This window comes from Anabrus simplex, chromosome 10 (assembly GCF_040414725.1).
Source record: "Anabrus simplex isolate iqAnaSimp1 chromosome 10, ASM4041472v1, whole genome shotgun sequence".
NCBI lineage: Eukaryota > Metazoa > Arthropoda > Insecta > Orthoptera > Tettigoniidae > Anabrus > Anabrus simplex.
The window spans coordinates 23,317,854-23,338,429 of record NC_090274.1 but is presented as its reverse complement, the minus strand read 5'-3'; the positions used below and the strand labels follow the sequence as shown (position 1 = coordinate 23,338,429).

Below are 20,576 nucleotides of genomic sequence, written 5' to 3'. Positions count from 1 at the left end.
TCCACACATGCAACACAGGTGTGGGAATAGCAGTGGAAAAAGAATAAAAAGATTGAAATTGAAACATTATCAGCAATCTTTCCTTTCAAATAATGTCTAGTAGAAGTTACTCGATAGTAGTTTAAAACATCATCATTGTCATCCATTTCCCTCGTCCAGCTCCTGCTGCATTGGGATGTTTACGGCATCTTTCCGTCTTCCTCTATCCAACCACCATTCATCATCATTATCATCATCATCATTTCCCTTTATCCAGCTGTAGCCGGGTAGGGGCAAATATGGTTCCTCTCCACTTTCTTCGGTCTTTCCGCCACTCCTCCTCCAACACTGTGTCCCAGTCCAGGTTTCTTTCTATAATGCTGCGTTGGATGGTATCCTTCCATCTCAATCGTGGTCGTCCACGGCCTCTCCTTCCTTGGATTTGCATTTCCATCACCTTTTTTTGGCATTCTTTCGTCGCTCATTCGCTTTATGTGCCCAAACCATCTTAGTCGGCTCTTCTCTATTCTATCATTCATTTTTTCCACTCCAATTTCTTCCTGGATTTTCTCATTCCTTATTTTGTCTCTTCTACTCTTCTGTATCATACTCCTCAAGAATTTCATTTCGGCTGCCTGTATTCGACTCGCATCCTTCTTTGTCATTGTCCAAGTTTCTGCTCCGTAAGTTGTTATGGGTACGTAATACATCTTGTACATAGTATCCTTTGCTTCCATTGGCACATCTTTGTCCCATAACATATTTCTTACACTATGATACAAACAACTTCCAGCTTGAATCCTTTTACTAATCTCAGCATCCAGTCAAGCATTCTCCATTAATTCACTCTCCAGGTATTTAAACGTTTCCACTACTTCCAGGGGCTTGTCTGCAAGTCTAATCTGACCTTTCCCTTCTTTCTCCCCTCTAGTCATAACAAGAGTTTTACTCTTTTCTACACTTATTTTCAATCCACATTCTTCAATCTTCCCATCCACCACATTCAACTGTTCTTGAACCTTCCTGTCGTCTTCTTCCCAAATCACAATATCATCTGCAAATAACATGATGTTCATTTCTCTTCCTCCATATGCTGCTTTTGCTGTTCTCATGATGTCATCCATTACTATTGTAAACAGGATTGGTGATAGAACACTTCCCTGTACCTCCTTAAATGTTTTCCAATCCGGGTTTCTTCTAATTATACTGTTCTTGATAGTTTTCAAACACCTTAGTCAGGTTTCCCTCTTACCCTCCCTCCTTCAATTTGGGTCTCCATCATATTTTTTGGCAATCCTTCCCTCTTCCATCCTCTTAACCCGTTCGTTGGGCGATGCGGCGAGATCTGCGGCTACAAGTCGCTTGCTCGGCGGGGAACGCGGATATATCCGCCGATTCAAATTATATATTTTTCTCAGTTGCCTGCCTACAGAAGTTTATTTCCTTTTCAGCAGCGTATTCTGGATGAGTCTGCCCTCTGGTGTGAATTTTTTCAACTATGTTCTCCCAATATCAATGTGTCATCCATGAGTTGCAACATAAAGAACGCAGCTTACGTCCAGGCAAGAATGACCTAAGGCCTAATAGCTTCGCGCTGAAGCTTTAGCTCATCACCTAATCAATAATATTGCTGTAGAAGGGATTTCTAGCGATTATGATGCACTCTCTGATGACATTTCAGAACTGTGACCTGATTTATTATCCCCAGTCTTGAGTTCTTCCTTCACAACTGGAGTGTGCGTTTACCGCGAGTTACAAAACATTTATTATTGTACGTATCTGTAATAAGGCTTATTTCATGATTTACGTCCAAACTGCACAGACCAGGGTTCTATTTGAACCTTTTTCTTACATTTTTTCCGCTAAAATAGCAATAACGAATTACAGGCCCCCACCATTAGAGTAAGATTTACGTAATTCTTAAGTGACAACTTACCTTGAATAAGTACTGCAGGCTCGAATATACAGGGTTCAGGTATAGCTGATGCGAATGTTCAGCAGTTGCAAAAGAGACAACACGTGTGCGATTCTTCAAGTAGCGATCATGACAGTGGCAGTTGTGACGATAATACTGATTACAATCCAACCATTGCAAGTTCTTCGTCAACTTATACTGAAAATGGACAAAGAATGTCCCGATTTGGTCCAAAATTCTATCGTGATGTAAAGGGAGAGTTTTTAGGGAAAACAAAACTGAGCAAAATATTTTAATTTGCTTTTTTATGACGAGATTTGCCAGAACATAGCTGAACAGACAAAAGATGCTGAGCAGGAAATCGCATATAAAACCAAATTTAGTAAGATGAAGCGGAGTCGAAATGAAGACCGTGTCCGAACAAATAAGGACAAAATAAAGCTCCTTATGGCCATACCGTTGCTACAGGGGATTGTACAGAAACCTAAATTAGGCCACTCTATTTCTTGCAGTTGCTTGTTCACTACGCCTATTTTCTATGAGGTGATGATACAGAAGAGATTAATTTTTCTCGCTGGAGTGAGTGGCCTAGACGGTTGAGGCGCTGGCCAGCCTTCTGACCCCAACTTGGCTGGTTCGATTCTGGCTCAGACCGGTGGTATTAGAAGATGCTAAAATACGTCGGCCTTATGTCAGTAGATTTACTGGCATGCAAAAGAACTCCTGCGGGACTAAATTCCGGCACCTCAGCGTCTCCGAAAACCATAAAAATAGTTAGTGGGACTTGAAGCCAATAACATTATTATTATTATTATTATTATTATTATTATTATTATTATTATTATTATTATTATTATTATTATTATTATTATTATTATTATTATTATTATTATTATTATTATTATATTTTCCTCCACAGCTTTTTACATATCTCTGACAATGGGATAAATAATGGACATCTTCCTCCCAAAATATACATGATAAATCCAGTATTTGACCACCTGTCAGCAAAATTTTCGGAAGCTTATACCCCTGATGGCAAAGTGTCAATTGATGAGAACCTCTTACTGGTGGCTAGGGTGGAAAGTTTACATACCAAAAAAATGATCGCGTTTTGGAATGGAATCATATAAATTATGAGAAGCCGAGACAGGTTATATAACATGATCTGCTTTCGTGTGTATCATAATGAACAGCTGTAAAAGACATAACGCTGTGAAGACTGTAAATACTGTGTATGTTACCTGTATAGTAGTGTAATATAGTCTGTTTGTGTCACTTATGAATTGTAGGTAGGCTATATAAACTTGATCCCTCGAAAGCGCTAACCAACATAACAGAAAATTTTGAGAGTATAATAATTTATTCCATTGTAAATCTTTTAAGAACATGTAAACTTTGTAAATCTACAATTTACATATACAGAAACATTTATTTCCAGGCAGGGATTGATAGTAAACTGCCTAAAATATTCAGGTAAAAGTTACTGTATAAACGAAAACCAGCGCTTTGCTAATGGAAGAAGCAATCTCGATATGACAGTGTGAAAGCACTTAGTACGTTTTTGAACAAGGTATTGAAAAATTGAAATAATAGAATTTTTCAACAATTAAATACATTATATTCAAGTAAATATTTCTCTTTCAGCCCTTCAATAGTTCATTTTAGTCTAAGATTGTTTTTAATCAAGTAATTAAATATTTTCTTCAATCAGGGAAATCGCTCCCCACCTGAGGGGTGAGCTGGTGTGTACCGAGCTCCCCGCTTAAGGGGTTAACATGTCCAAACCATCTTAAGTTTATCCCTCTCCATTCTGTCATAAAGCTTTTCCACCCTGATTTCTTTCCTGATGACCTCATTTCTTACTCTGTCGTTTCTTGTCTTTCCTGTCATACTTCTTAAAAATTTCATTTCATTAACGTGGATTTTATTTTGCTGTCTTTTTGTCAGTGTCCTGGTCTTTGTGCATATGTCAGTACAGGACAGTGGTACATCTTATACATCACCTCTTTACAATTCATTTGTACTTCCTTCCTCCATGCCAGGTTTCTCACACTCTGGTAGAATGCATTTCCCTGTTGAATACTTTTACTGACCTCCATGTCCACCCTTGCATCCTGCATTAGTTTGCTCCCCAAATACTTGAAGCGTTCCACAATTTCAAGGTGGTGGTGGCAGTGGGCAACCATCCTCTATATAACACTAATCAGAGAGAAAGAATGGAAGGGATCTGACACTTTGAAAAATGAAGGTATCGGCTAAAGGAAGATAAGGGCCAGGAAGGGCATGAAAGTGAAAGACTCCATAGGCCTCAAGTGTTCTAATACCACCGGGGTCCGACAAGAACAAGAGTTGACCAAGGGAGGTTGGATAGGATAGATGAAAGTGAGGAGCTTGCGACAAGTAAGTGGAATCAATGCCAGAACTCAGCTAAGGGACCCTGGGGCCCCTTTTAATCACCTCTTATGTCAGGCAGGGGATACCGCAGGTGTTTTCTACCACCTCCACCCACAGGGGGACCACAATTTGAAGGTTCTGTCCCTTTATTTTTATAATTCCCTTCCCTTTCTCCTCTAGTCAACACGATTGCTTACTCTTTTCCACACTGGTTTTCATTTCAAAATTTTCAACCATCTCACTCACTATGCAGAGTTGTCCTTGTACTTCCTCTCTGTTTGCTCCCCATACCACAATATCATCTTCAAACAGCATTACCCTCAGGTCCCTGTCCCCGTGTTTTACCTTTGTGTCCTTCACAGTTTCATCCATAACCATCATCATCATCATCATCATCATCATCATCATCATCATAATCGTCATTATTTGCTTTACGTCGCATCAACTTGGATAGGTCTTATGGCGATGATGGGATAGGAAACTGCTAGGAATGGGAAGGAAGTGCCCGTGGCCTCAACATTTGCCTGGTGTGAAAATGGGAAATCACGGGGAAAACCATCTTCAGGGCTGGCGACTGTGGAATTCGAACCCACTATCTTCTGAATGCAATCTCAAAGTCGCGCGACCCTAACCGCACGACCACTTGCTCGGAACAAACAACAGTGCTGACAGCACCTTTCTTTGTCGTAGTTGAAATATCGGCACTATACTGTATTCTACTGTCCAGAAAATGGAGTTTTATATGTGATAGTATTAATTGTGAGTGAATATGTTATACTTTGCTCCTGTTAAATTTCTTACTTGAGCATTTAAACTTTGTTGTGTGATAATTTAACATAATAAGAAGAACATTTTTTCCCTACCAGATGGTCCAAACTCAGGGCGAAGGCGTTGCTACTCAGAACAGAGCTGTACATCTTCACAAGAGGATAGCGGACTGTCTTCTCTTGGTTCAGCCTCTCCAGCACCTGAAGATCTGACCTGTGATCGTCTGCAGCACCCTTCAATGGAGCAGAGACTTGTTCCCCATCTGATGTACCCTTATAGGGACCTACACCCTTGGAGTTACCCATACTGGTACCCCTTCTACCATTATCCATTCCCTTACCATCCTATGGCATTTCACCAGCCAGCACTCCCACAAGAAGAACAGCAACTCATAGATTTGAGTCTTAGGCCGCGTGATGAAACCAGCTGAGACATCCGGTACATAACTTTCTCCTGGGAAGAACTTCTGAGAAGTGATGTAACCTGTGAAGACCGAAAGAGATTGACTTCATATTTACATAATATTAAGTCTTTGAAAAATCAACAAATCTCAGTTACCAACACTTTCAGTGGTCCTATGTACTATTCAATATTTCATTAATGATCATTGTTATAGCATTCTGTTAACAAATCTCTTATTTAACACCAGCTGTCACTCTTCATAGTCATCCTGCAGGTCCATCCTTTTGAATTGCACATGTATCTAAATCGTATTCAATTTTGAGAGTCCCTAATACAGTCGATCCTCTGTATAACAATGTTCCCTGGCCAAAGCAGATCATATTGTTATATTGAGGGAATAGTGAATCAGCATGGCAAAGGGGAAGACTTCTCTTTCACAGTCACCACTTTGAAGACAGTGCCATGGCTGTCATTGAAGCCATTGTTAGCTTTTGTTTCATCGAGTAGTTCGAATAAATGAAGTACGTTTAAGAGATCATAATACTCCAATATGAACATATTGAGCCCTCATTTCATTAAGCCATTTTATTTCAGCACTATTGCACAGCACTTGAAACTGCAGTCTTCTATCATATTTGTGTAGTAATTTTCAGCTCTTAATATTCTCCTTGATTTCTCTGTCTTGTTTTTTAAAGGACTGTTGCCAAATTAGTTTGAGAAAATCCACATTTGTTTTGCAACTACTAATTCACTCCATCCCAGTCTTTAAATGCTACTAATTTTGTTTGCAAACTTGTTAACTTATTTTGAACAGTGGCCATTCGTAAGTTACATCCATGTACTAGAAAATAACTGCGAAGAGTGACTAATTTTAAAAATAGTAACTTCATACTTCGATTGAATCATCAAAATTTCCATCCTCAGGTATTTAGGCATTACTGCTTCTGTCTGTAGGGACCAAAGTAGTGATTTGAAGGTATAGTGCATATCATTACAACAGGGTGTTACAGAAATTGCTTCGCCACTATAAAGAATAATAATGTTATTAAGTTATGAAATTTGCCAGTACCATAAAACTATATTGCTAATGCGGGTTCATTGTTATATCAAATTTTTTTTATACAGAGATTTCACGGTATTTTAGTTGAAAGTGATACTGCTACTAAATAAAAGGAATTAATTTAAGAAAAATTGAATATTACAAAGGATCACTGAAAACAATCATTTCTTGGAAGTACAATAGAATTTCTGTGAAGTTCACCTAATCAGCTGAGGAAACAGATGAAAAGTCATCAATCACATGATAAGAATGCAAATGATTGCTTAGAATGAAAAGGGGAAATATGGCACAGTGCAAAATTTTTACTAGGTCATTTGTTTATTAAGGTAGAATGGTTCTCCAAATGACAGTGTACCTGGATGCTGCTGAATGGGAGGTGATATTGAAAGGAACACCAGAAGGGATAAGGGAAACAAGGGGAATTCATTTAATGTTGAGGCTGAGTACTTCTTTAGACCTAAGTATTCACTGATAAGATAAGTGATCAATTTATTTACTCCTTAAATCTAAGAACTGATAGTTAAACATTTGGTACTGAGGACTAAGAACTGTTATATATTCATATAATTTAGGTTCAAGATCAGCTGGTATTCAGGATTAGGAACTGATGTTTGACTCAGCTCAAAGAACTGATGACAGACTGGTTAATATTCGGGTTTAACAACATGTCCAAGGAGTTAATAGTTAGGTTTAAGAACTGGTATTTGTCAAGTTAAGGCAGGTCTAAGAACTGGTGCTCCTGCTTGCACTGTTTCATCTTCTGCATTTTTACCCATTTGGTTGATGCTCTCTATCTGTTTCCATAACTTGTTTCATCTTGTTGTTAGTTAACAAGTTTTCTACGTCATAATTTATGCTGGGACCAGTTTGAAAAGTCTTTTATCTGAGATGCGACTGCATTCTATATTATGAAACCACATAATTTGCTTTTAGTTACCAGTATATAGTGAATGAAATTGTTGTTAAACCATGCAATTACTGAATATTTTCCCATAACTTCTTAAGGAACTACACTAAATTTAGCAAAACTTATCTTAAGATAAAAAGTAATTGCCTTTTTTGTTTTCATTGACAAAATACTGATTGTATTTGCTTTGTAGAAAGAGAAAGACTAAGAAAAGATGATTTTTGAAAATTCTTTGTTATTGTTGTTGTTAATAGTGTTAATAGGAAACTTGTATTGAGTCTCCTTACTCCTAAACTGTTCTTTATGTGCTGTATTGATAATTTGAACACACAAGTATGAAGGATGAGTTATCCACCAAATCAATATTTTACAAAGTGTCTAGAATATTTACATTAAAAGACAGTATCGGGCTTTATTGTACCATATTCATTGATCTGTCTCTGTCTTATCCTTGGCTTTGACAATATGAAAGTGATTGAGGTATGAGCGATGTTAGTAATGTCATCCCTTATGCAGCTAGTCCCTGCTCTGAATGGTGTGAAACTGTTGCTCATAGGGTCTGTTGGTGCATGCATTTCAGTGGGCTTGGCAATGTCTGGCTCGGTGAGGAAAGCAACGGGAAACTACCTTACTCCTCATTTCCCTGGTACGCCTCTTCAGTGATGTCTAGGCCATCTATGACAGCTGATGGCGGAGCTGTTGAGGATCCAACCAGCCTTCGGGCTGATGACTAAACATACACATGCATGTAAATATCATAACATTATGTATTTTATTAGAATAGTGGCATTCTTGTTTGATTTTAGTAGTGTTTTATTCTGCACAATCGCTATTAAGCAGGTTCATCAACAGCTGATGATGACCTATTTACAGGTCAAAACCGGTACTGTCTTTTAATGTAAATATTCTAGCACATAGTTTCAGCTGACAAACGACAATTCTACCTGAATATGTACATTTAACTAATAACATGCATGAGCTGGTTGATCTATTACAGAAATCATTAACAAAAACTGCCCTATCTAATATTTACAAATTCTTTACGTTGCCAGAACACAATGCAAATAAAAGTTTCTCAAGGCATTTGCCTAGAATATACGTTCTGAGAGCGAGAAGGAACACAGCCAAAAGCCCCATTAATATTACAGTCATAATACAAGGGCTTGCCGGAAGAGACGAAGACTAAATATAGTAGAATATTGAATATAAGAGTAAGTGAAACTAATGGGTTTGTCCTGAGGTGAAACCTCTCAACTGGACTTCAGTCCACTTGTTCGGTACACCTTTTAAAGAGAGGAAACTTCCGTGCCCGACTTGCAGTGTAACTACCAGTATCTTGATTTATGAGTTTCATTTCCGTATTGACAGATTACACATGTACAGATAAGAAAGGATTTCCACCTGTCTATTTGTAAGAATTAGCTTACAGTACCGGTTTCACTCAACATGCCCAATTTGGACACAATTAGATATGGTGTTTTCTTACGGCATCTTCCTTTAGACAGGGTAATGTCAATTATTGCTTGATATATATGTAAAGGTATTTATGTTCAGCTGATGATGACCAATCAACATCTATATCAATTAACTAGCAGTAGTCGCTGCATATAGCCTCTGTTCGCTCTCCACAGGGGCCACTAGCGGGATGTCGTCACTGCTCCGTATGCTTGCTGGCAGCAACATGCAGCACTTCTGGCTGTGTTCAAAACAAAGGTGGGGCACGACAACAATACGTCCAACCCTTGTCCCGTTTCTTTACAGGGTTGGGTATGAAGCGAGCTGAATCTTCGTAGGGAGCTTCTACAACCGGATGCCCTTCTTGACGTAAACCTCATCAGAAGATTTGAGATGAAATGAATGATGTGATATATGATAGTAGGAAAGGGAGAGTGCTGGCACATAGCCTACTCCTGTTGAATAGCACCAAGGAGTTTGCTCAAGGCTTTATGTCCCCATCCGACAGATGAATTACCATGAACAGGATCATATACCCTCACTCCATTTGAACACTGCAGAGAGGTTTGGAATTGAATGCAGGCTTTTTGATGCAAGCTATACTCCGCACGGCTTTACTTCTAAATTGACGTTTCGCAAAACAAATGAGCATCGCCTTAACTCTGTTGCCAGCGCACCACCGAAACAAGAACAGCTGATGCAATACGGCCGCAGTAAACGGCCCTCGTAAAATGTAATACCTTACTCAGAAAAGCTAATGAATCTGGATTGAAAACAAATTCAGAAAACAACACTTTCTCACAACATCCGGCAGTAAAAAGAATATATTAAGAATAAAAAAGAATGAGGAAATAACACGTCACTCACCGCTAATGGCTGGCACAGGAAGGAGGTTATGGCCTACAAAGGGAACTCTACTGATCTCAGTCACTTTCTTGCCACTTGTCTTTTCCAAATTACGCTGAGATATGCTAAATACGCATGAAGTATACTAACCAATACACGGACGTAAATAAAGCTACAGCTATATTCTTATACACTGAACTATTAAACCTATATTTTACTAACTTATGCTGTGCTAAACAGTAAATTACACTATACTAGAAAGATAAAGACTAATATGAAAAGGACAAATTACTGAAGAAAAAAATTCAAAAGATCGTGAACCGTACCGAATACCATACACGCTGAGTAAGATACGTTGACCACGTGGTGAATGTAAATTTAGAATTGGCAACTAGGCTTTGAGATAGCACTCTGCCAATAGAAGTCGATATGAATGGCAGCTTGGGATGGGTTGGATGTCTATGTTTCAGCACGTAACCACCAGACAGAGCCAAAATTGGTAAAAACGTCAATTTAGAAGTAAAGCCGTGCGGAGTATAGTGATCAAAAATTATGTACCATCATCTGTCCCACCATGCCAGCCAACATTCTGAGGGTTTTTTTTTTAAACAGTGGTACTTGAACCAGCTAATCATAGTTTCAGACCATATAGACTTGATGCCTTAATGACCGTGAGCACCAGGCGGGTTAATAATAATTTGGCCCAGTTTTACATCTGAATGCCCTTTATGATGCCAACCCTATGTGGAGGGATTTATTTACTTATTGCATGTTTTTTTTGGTGGTTGGTAATGAGGTGAATGGTATGTGGATGAGGAAAATGTTATGACAAGGGCCAGAGGAATTAACCATACCCAGTTAAAATCCTTAGCCTAGTCAGGAATCAAACTTGGTTCCTTCTGATTTCAAGACTAGTATTCTACCCTTTCAGTCAAGGAGCCAGACACCAGGATTAGCTGCCGTTCTTAATGTTAATCACAGAAAGTTACGACTACTCAAATAATTATGCTATCTCTAAAATAAAGACAAAAGAATGAAGTGGGCTGGATAGGATTACCAGTCATCCTCTTCTCATAGATGTCCTTTTTTAACTCTAAAAACTATATCTGAGATGAAGAACAAATGACAGATTTTGATGTGAGATTGCCGGGCTGGGTAGTTCATGCAGTAGAGCACTGGCCTTTTGAGCTCAAGTTGGTGGGTTCGATCCTGGCTCAGTCCGATGGTATTTGGTGGTGCTCACATGCATCAGTCTTGCGTCATTAGATCTAAAGGTACGTTAAAGAACTCCTAAGGGATAAAATTTCATCTCCAACAACCGTAAAAGCAACGAAATCAAACACATTATCATTAATATCAAACTGTGAATATTTTCCAAGTTCCATTGTTTGCATGACTGATTGCCTTGATCTTGATGCCACTGGCATTGGTTCATTGGTTTAAATGGATGAGACTCACTCATGTTTCAATTTGTAGATTGGGCAAGACAGTTATGCAGTATGGATTCTTTAGTTTTAAGCTTGGGAAATGGTGGATTCGAACCCCACAGTTGGTAGCTCTAAATATATATATTTTTGTAGTTCACTATTTTTGCACTACACAAATTACTGGGGCTGTACCGTAATTATGACCATGGCCATAGCTTCTCATCATTTAAGGGTTAATTCAGGAAAAGTTATTGTCATTATTGTTTTGCTGAAGCAAGATTACTCAAATAGCAAAGAATACAACCAGAACATAAAAATATGATGTTTCAGAGGGTAGGAAATTGACCAAATTTAACATTAGTTTAGAGTGGTGGTGGTTGTTTTAAGAGGACATACAAGTGCATAACCATCCTCTCTTAACACGAATCAGAGAGAAAAAGGAAGAGGTCTGATACTTCAAGGAATGAAGATATTGGCAAAAGAGAAAGGAACGCGATGAAGGGCATGAAAATGAAAGACTCCCTAGACCTCTCAAACCCAGGACTGTCAGTGCTGGAAGAGAACAAGAGTTGACCAAACAAGGTCATATAGGAAAGATGATAAGAGAATAGCCCATGTAACTGGAAACAATATCAGATTCAGCTTGGGGTCCCATTGTCGTTAACCTGCACTTTTTCCTCTTATGGCAGGTAGGGAATACGGTGGATGTATTCTACCATGGAGAAAATATTTTTGCAGTTGACTTGCATATTTTACAGCCCTCACAAGCGGCTTCATCTGGGACAGCGTATTTTAGGCAAATCATTCTACAGAGAAATATGCTAGATGGTAATTATCTTGTATTTCCCCTTAAAATAAATAATCATTACCATCACAAATACAGTCAGCAAAGGATGCCGTGGTGTATGCTGGCAATGGGTAAGTTTTATTTTTAATCAATTATACAATTCTTTTTTTAAATTCAGTCATCACATCAGATTAATGTAGAATGACTGAATGACAGACGTAGACTCCACGCAACTACTTTGGTGTATCAAGTGCTTTCTGAAAACACTCCTCCTTACCTATCCACCAGATTTCGCTACCTTAGTTCCCTGCACCTGTTCAATACCCGGTCAGGCTGTACGCTAGAAATTCCTGTGCATCGAACCGCAACCTACAACAGATCGTTCACTATCACCGCCATGAGCTGGTGGAATGAACTCCCCAATGACATCAGGGAAGCTAAATCTAAGACAAAATTTAAAATCCTTTGCCAGCGTCATCTTTTAAGCACTTCCAGTCTTTCTTGAGTGTGAATGGGATGCATGAATGAGAGTGAATATGGTTGTTTATTGCAATGTGTTCCTGTATATAATTTAGTTATACTTTACTCACCTTAGTTTAGTTAGTGATACTTTAGTTGCTTTAGTTATACTTTAGGTTGTAAAGATTTCATATGTTTAAATTTTATGTAAAATATACATTGTATATACATGAAGTGGTTAAGTGTAAGAAAGGGCCGGGAGCCCTAACTTCACCACAATAAAGACGCTTTAATAATAATAATGTAATCTATAGAATTCTATAGTTGGGCCCACGAGACTTGGAGGCTTACATTTGAGTGGCAAAAGCAGTAACTACGAAATAAGCTGCGTTGTCATAGTTAACTCCATCTGCGGCATATCACCCTTTCATATAGGCTGAGTGTTTAATAAAACATGTAGACCTAATGCAATTCAATAAACGTTGACCCGTTCCTAAGCTCGTGCTAATAATTCCAGCATTTAAAACAGGATACGTCATTACCGATCAATATGAGAGTTGATAATCGCTAACAAAGTCATCAGTTCCTGACAGTAACCTCAACAAATGCACATGTTCGATACATAATAGAACTGTACAACTAGCCACTGATTAACTTACAAAAAATAAACTGACAACGAAAATAATATTCAGGAAACAAACAAGTAAATACATAAACCAGCAACAATGAACACAACTGACACAGTACCACTCCGAATAATACCCCACAAAAGTGACTGAGAGCAAGCAAGCACATGTGGCGATAGCTTCCTTAAATGTGGCATCGCTGTTATCATTGCTATGGCAACAGACCATTTTCGAGCAGTGTTTGTCAACATTTTCTCGCCGGTGGCACTAAACGTCAAGAGTCCAACTCTCGTGGGCCTTAGTATATACAAGTATTCAACATTTATTTACATGCCTGCTTATGGAAATGGTCCAAAAATTGTGGTTCCATGGGAATTTTAGTGAATTGAAACTACTTTCTACACGACTTATTACCTCTAGAAATAACTTACAAAGTGGAAATTGAGGAATACAAAATATGGGGGCTGAATGTACATTACCATAAAACACTCTCTCTCTCTTTGAGGGCCAATGCCGACAGATTGCAAATGAGGAAATGAAAGAGAATCAGTAAATTCAAATGTTTTGGATCAATAATTGAGGTGATAGCGCAAGTTTGTCTGAAAGTGAGAGATGAGTAAGTGAGGATGGGAGAACAATTGGGACACTACATTCAGTATTATGGAGTGGAGCCATTCTAAACAAAACAAAGAAGCTTGCCCGCAATTCCCTGGTTCTTCTGTCAGCAGAAAGAGGTTACTTCTGGAATACTTTAAATGCTGTCTCAAAATTGGCAGATGACTACTGCTTCCAAATAAATGAGAAGAAAATGATGCAGATGATCTTCTGATGCTCATAATATTATTAAGACTAAAGACTTTAACCATTTTAAAAACTATACCTGCACAAATAATTTTAAGTGTTATCCTTGTCATTTTATGCTATGTTTTTTAAGGAACTGAAGATTTTTCCATAGGAGACTAAACATGTATTCCATAAAAATAATAAATGTACAGTATGATATAAAAAAAGTGTTGAATAGGTGGACCGTTTCACTTGACAATTGGATATTTTGTCAACACGGATATTGGAATAAGATGAAATTCATCAATTGTAGTTCCATGGTGATACAGCCCTGATGGACTTTGGCCTAACAAGCGAATGCTGCTCAGCCTGAAGGCCTGCAGATTACAAGGTGATGTGTGGTTAGCGCAACAAATCCTCTTGGCTTATTCAGATTGGGGCTGCTATTTCACCATGAGCTACCTCTCCAACGGCCGACTTGTTGTCTGAATGGTCAGCGTACTGGCCTTCGGTTCAGAGGGTCCCGGTTTCGATTCCCGGCCAGGTTGGGGGTTTTAACCTTCATTGGTTAATTCCAGTGGCTCGGGGGCTGGGTGTCTGTGCTATCTCCAACATCCCTGCAACTCGCACACTACACATAACACTATACTCCACCACAATAACACGTAGTTACCTACACATGGCAGATGCCGCCCACCCTCATCGGAGGGTCTGCCTTACAAGGGCTGCACCCGGCTAGAAATAGCCACATGAAATTTAAAAAAAAATTACCTCCCCAATTGTTCTCACGTAGACTGAATGGACCACAAACCAGCCCTTGGATCCAGGTAAAAAAACCCTGAGCTGGCCAGGAATCGAACCTTGGGTCTCTTAAATAAGAGACCACAGGACTGGCTAACAAAAAGCATGTGTCCTGCATTGGTACATCCTGTCATCATTGTCATCATTTTCCAGCTCCAGTTTTGCAGGTGTAGTGTACAAGTGCTCACCACTTCTTCCTGTCAAAGTATAGTTTCTGTTCCTCTACGTCCTCCCGCTTGGCATTCCTCTTGCTGACCTTAGAATTCACTGTGTCTATTCATCGATTCCTTGGTCTCCCAGCTGACCTCACCTTTCACTTCTCTGTCAAAGTAATTCCTTGTTATTCTCATTCTGTCCATCCTCACAACATGTCCAAACCGTTGAAGCCTGCATCTTCCTAAAAGCTCGATAACAGGTATTTTGATGCCAGCCTCCTTCCTGTTTGTTTAATCTCTAATCTTGTCCTTCCTAGTCTTCTGGTTCATTGTTCTTATGAATTTCATGTCTGTTGACTGGATTTTGCTATTTGCCTTGTTATGCAGTGTACACGTTTCGAGTCCATATGTGAGAACTGGAATGAAGTAGGTTTAAAACAAGGTCAGTTTTGCTTTCTGTGGTATTTTATCATCCCAGAGTAGATATCTCACTTGAAAATAAAGTTGAGAAGCTTTCTGAGTCCTATTTAAGAATTTCTCAGTTTACTGTGTTATCTTTTGAAATGATATTTCCAAGGTATTTGAAGTTAGAAATAGACTGCAATAGAGTTCCTTCCAGAAAAATGTTTGAATCTGTGCCTTTCCTTTTGATAGTTATTTCAAGAGTTTTTATTTTACTTGGTCCATCCTGTATTAACCCTAATTAGGGGAAAATGGAAGAGGTCCGACACTTCGATGAATGAAGATATCGGCAAAAGAAAGAGAAAGGTGTGAAAATGAAAGACTCCCTTGGCCTCGCAAACGTAATACTGTCAGGGATGGAAGAGAACAGGAGCTGACCAAGAAAGATTGGACAGGAAAGATGAGAGTGACAGAAGTATATGAAAGCAATGCCAGACTCGGCTAGGGGCCCTGCGGTTGCTAACCCAAGCTCCCAAGTTGAGATCCCCTTTTAGTTACCTCATAAAACAGGCGGAGAATACAATGGATGCATTCTATTGCCCTCACCTCTCATTAGGACAAAGAAGAATTAAATTTTTTGTGAACATGCCAAATAAATATGTACAGTACCGTGAATACTAAATTGTTGTAAGTACCCTAGAACATGCTGTTTCATCACCAACCAATCAATTACCATGATCTGCTTTTAGTGCAGTTACCCAGGTGGCAGGATACCTATCAGTTGTTTACTTAATCTTTCCTTAAATCATTTCAAAGGACTTTGAAGTTTGTTGAAAACATCTCCATTGGTGAATTATTCCACTACTGGTATGTATAAAGAAACACTTGCCCCAATTTGATTCTCTTAAATTTCAACTTAATCTTCATATTATGATCTTGCTTACAACAGAGAAGCTGGCCGTGTGGTATAGGGGTAGTTTGCCTGCCTCTTACCCATAGGCCCCGGGTTTGATTCCCGGCCAGCTCAGGGATTTTTACCTGCATCTGAGGGCTGGTTCGAGGTCCACTCAGCCTACGTGATTACAACTGAGGAGCTATCTGCTGGTGAGATGGCGGCCCCGGTCTAGAAAGCCAAGAATAACGGCCGAGAGGATTTGTCGTGCCGACCACACGACACCTCGTAATCTGTAGGCCTTTGGGCTGAGCAGCGGTCGCTTGGTAGGCCATGGCCCTTCTTGGCTGTTGTGCCATGGGGTTTGGTTTGGTTTATTTCTACAACAGAGACAAAGCATGATATCTCCATGAAAATGAGGCATTTACTTCGTTGTAGACACCTAACGCTCAATATGAAGAAAGAAAACAGAATAGATAAATGCTACGTGTATCCTGAATATTGACCAAAGCATCGCAGATTAACCAAGCGAGATGTGACTAATAAAGAAGTACTTTGCCAAATGAATAAAAGGTAGAGCTAGGCAGCCGTTAAAGAAAGGAACCTAGAATAATTAGGGAATGAAAAAGCAGAACTCAATACCTACTCAACACATTGAAGAACGAAGATAGGAAACGAAAGAATCCGTAGGCCTTGCAATCCTGATACTCTTTGGTTTGGAAAAGAACAACAGTTGACGAAGTGAGGTCGAATAGGAAAGATGAAAGTGAAGGACCCTGGAACAAGTGGAAGCAATGCCACATTCAACTAAAGAAACGGTGGTTGTCAAACCACACTGCAAAGTTCAGAGCCTCTGGTCCCCCTTTTAGTCACCTCTTACAACAGATAGGAGACACCGTGAATGTACTGTACTGCGCCCCGCTCACAGGGGAAGGGGTGGTGATTGTTGTTTTAAGAGGAAGTACAACTGGGCAATCATCCTCTGTTAACACTACCGAGCAAGTGGCCGTGCAGTCAGGATTGCGCAGCTGTGAGCTTGCATTCGGGAGATGGTGGGTTCAAACCCCACAGTGAGCAACCCTGAGGATGATTTTCCGTAGTTCCCCATTTTCACACCAGGCAAATGTTGGGTCTGTATCTTATTTAAGGGCATGGCCACTTCCTTCCCAATCCTAGATCTTTCCTATCCCATCATCGCCATACGCCCTATCTGTGTCGGTGCAATGTAAAGCAAATTGTAAGTAATAAAATAAAAATCTGTTAACACTAACAGGAGGGAGAAAATGGAAGGGGTCTAACACTTCAAAAATGAAGGTATGGGCCAAAGAAAGATGAGGGCCACAAAGGACATAAAAATGGAAGACTCACTAGGCCTCACAAAGAATGGATTCAACATTTGAGTGCTGCAATCAGTCCGTCATGTATTATTTACCTGCACATTTTCATGTGATTCAGTTTCGTTTCTGGTTGCTATACAAGTGAATATTGTGTTATCTGCATTCTTCGTTTACTATTATTATGTCGTATCATTTTTAAGGTAGACCCTCCCTGGCTCAGATGGCAGTGTGCCGGCCTCCCACAGCTGGGTTCTGTGGTTCAAATCCTGGTCACTCCATATGAGATTTGTGCTGAACAAAGCAGAGGCGGGATAGGTTTTTCTCCGGGTACTCCAGGGTTTTCTGTCATTTTTCATTCCAGCAACATTCTCTAATATAATTTCATTTCATCCGTCAGTCATTAATCATTGCCCTAGAGGAGTGTGACAGGTTTCAACAGCTGGCACAATTCCTACCCTTGCCACCAGATGGGGGCTTCAATCATCCCATTCCTGATCCTGTTGAATAACTGGAAACAGGCTGTGGATTTTCATTTTCATGGTTTTTAAGGTACTTTACTTGGTGAATAAAAGGATAAATCAAAATTTAAAAAGAAATGGGTGAAAAAGTTCTATTTGGAAGAGAAATCATGTTTCTCGTGTGAATTTAAAAAGGAAAGGGGAATTTTGAGCATGTACCGTATTTACCTATTTGTAAATGCTCCTTCTTCTTCTCCAGCTTTATTAATCCCACTGACGCGTAGGTATCCGTCTCGTCCATTCATTTCATTTCATTTTTACTCAGCAACTGGGGTAGGCAAGTCAGCATATCACGGTGCCGGTCCCATTCCCGGAAAAATGTAAATACTGTAGTTGCGGCAGGAAGGGCATCCGGCATAAAACTGTGTCAAAAGACAGTAATATGCGTAGAAATATATTTTGGAACATAAATAATGTTTCTTTTCCTTACACGCTTCCTGCGTTCTCACGGCCAACTAGATCTACGCAAAGATATCTACGGACGCATCAAGGCGGTCGTGGCGCAATGTATATACTAGGTTTTGAAATGGACGCACAGATGGCATTAGAAGGCAATCTTCATTGTCGTATTTATGATGAAAATCAATAGATGTCGCGATGTACTTTCGGAACTGTGGGTTGTCAAAATAATCTGTGCGTTATGTCATGAAGAATGTTTTATTTTAACTTCTGAAATTAAACTGATGTTAACCTCACACATTTCTCGAATTCCGTACTCTTTAGTTTAAAAAAAATATGTGAATGAATTACAATATTTGAACGATGTGACATTAAGTGGAAATTAGGAATAAAATCCAAGAGGTTAAGTGGGGCCTATTGCACTTTAGATTTTGTACCTCTTCTCAACGTTCGATGGTGAAATAATGTTTAACAAGACTGAATCAACGAAAGGTAGTTTCCTAGAACAAACTAAGGCTGCAAGGGAGGAAAGGGCACTTGAAAAGAAACGAGACGCAGCTGCTAAAGTGATTCAGTCGTATGTCAGAAGATGGTCTGCGAGAAAGAAATTCACGAAACTTATCTTGTAAGTTTGTGTCATTCTGTTAGTTTAAATTTAAATTAAACGAGCAATATTTCAGTGTGACAGATGTATTTTTTGTTCCGTAATAGGAATGAATTCGACGAAACTTTGTCAGGAGACGAGCATGAGGAACTGAGACCGTCCCTTCAAGTGTACCAGACCGCCTGTCGATTTCTGTTGGTGTGGGACAAGGAACGTGATAAGGAGAGATTTGAAAAGCTTTGTAGGTTAGTATTCTAAGATCTCTATAACAGTTTAGGAATGATAGAATTCGGTCTTGATAATTCATAGAATGAAAACAATGTTTCAGAAATACGCTTTATTCAATTAATTTATCTCGGTGATATAGTCAGTGTGGTATACTTGAGTTGGACTGTTTTGACAAAAGGAAGCATTTTTGCTAGTTGCTTTACGTCGCACTGACACAGATGGGTCTTATGGCGACGATGGGACAGGGAAAGGCTAGGAGTGGGAGGGAAGCGGCCATGGCTTTAATTAAGGTACAGCCCAAGCATTTGCCTCGTGTGAAAATGGGAAACCACGGAAAACCATCTTCAAGGCTGCCGACAGTGGGGTTCGAACCTACTATCTCCCGAATACTGGATACAGGCCGCACTAAAGCGACTGCAGCTATCAAACTCGGTAAAGGAAGCATTTAGGTTTACAGAAATGTTCCCATAAGAGAGAACATTCCCTTTTAGTCATAACTTTTGAGGAGAGCTATTTGAATGTTTGAATAAGCTGTATAGAGAGAGTTTGATTTAACAAGAAATGAATGTATTTAATACTATTTCAAATGATGTTTGGTCACTTAGGTACAGTGTTTTGTTGCCAGACTGAGGATCTGCTATTAGAATTCATTTTTGAGATGGTAGGTGGTGGTGGTGGTAGTAGCCTACTTATTGCTTGAAGAGGGAGTAAATACGTCATTTCTGAGACTCATTCTATAATGGTTAGTCCACACCAAAGTTAATAAACAAAGTTAACAAAACAAAGTTAATAAACAGTGTTAACGAAAACACTTCTCAAGATGTTAATAAACTTTTGTTAACAAACCTCTTTAACATTGTGTCCACACCAAAATATCTGTTTGTGAGGTTACAATGGATAGGGTCAGGAAGAAGAAAATACAGCTGCAGCTTTCATTATTTTAATGAGTGCAATTAGAGAAAAACGCAAATGCAAAGTGTGGCAAAGAAAAATATTGGAAAAGCGTTTAGAATTAAGTTTGGAGAGGACACTTAGGCCTATGTCAGAACTTTCAATTCATGATGCAACAGGCTTTCAAAACTTTCTGAGAATGTCCCCACAAGACTTTCAGTTCTTGTTGACAGTAATTGGGTCTGAAATTACAAAGAAAGATACAAATTTATTGGAATGTCATCTGCATTAATGTTAGGCTAAGTATAACTTGAAGATTCCTAGCGACTGGTGACTCCTACCAAGGATCATGTAAGAGTGTAAGAGAAATACTCCTACACTTCACTTATGTATTTGTATGGTGTATACGAGTTGATTGCGATTCAACAGTCGATTTCGAAAAATTAAAAAAAAGTATTGTATTCCGCGCTATGAATTTGCGTGTTCTAATTGCATCTTTGCGCATGTGCGAACCGAAATGTTAACGAAAACACGAAAT

The 20,576-nt window shown here is 39.2% G+C and overlaps 2 protein-coding genes across 3 annotated transcripts in view; one reads left to right on the top strand and one right to left on the bottom strand.

Moving 5' to 3' along the window:
* Positions 1 to 18,348, bottom strand: part of LOC136882314 (gamma-aminobutyric acid receptor-associated protein) — a 136,899-nt gene extending 118,551 nt beyond the window's left edge. The window contains exons 1-2 of the mRNA XM_067154891.2: positions 18,085 to 18,348; positions 5,400 to 5,542 (exon numbers count right to left, since the gene is read on the bottom strand). Of these exons, the coding sequence (XP_067010992.2) occupies positions 5,400 to 5,542; positions 18,085 to 18,157 (216 nt within the window). The 5' untranslated portion in view covers positions 18,158 to 18,348. The remainder of the gene's footprint in view (positions 1 to 5,399; positions 5,543 to 18,084) is intronic.
* A 185-nt stretch (positions 18,349 to 18,533) lies between these two features.
* Positions 18,534 to 20,576, top strand: part of LOC136882305 (ubiquitin-protein ligase E3B) — a 106,546-nt gene continuing 104,503 nt past the window's right edge. For both annotated transcript variants that reach the window (XM_067154880.2, XM_067154879.2), the window contains exons 1-2: positions 18,534 to 18,940; positions 19,027 to 19,164. In XM_067154880.2, coding sequence (XP_067010981.1) covers positions 18,780 to 18,940; positions 19,027 to 19,164 — 299 coding nt within the window. In that variant the 5' untranslated portion in view covers positions 18,534 to 18,779. The remainder of the gene's footprint in view (positions 18,941 to 19,026; positions 19,165 to 20,576) is intronic.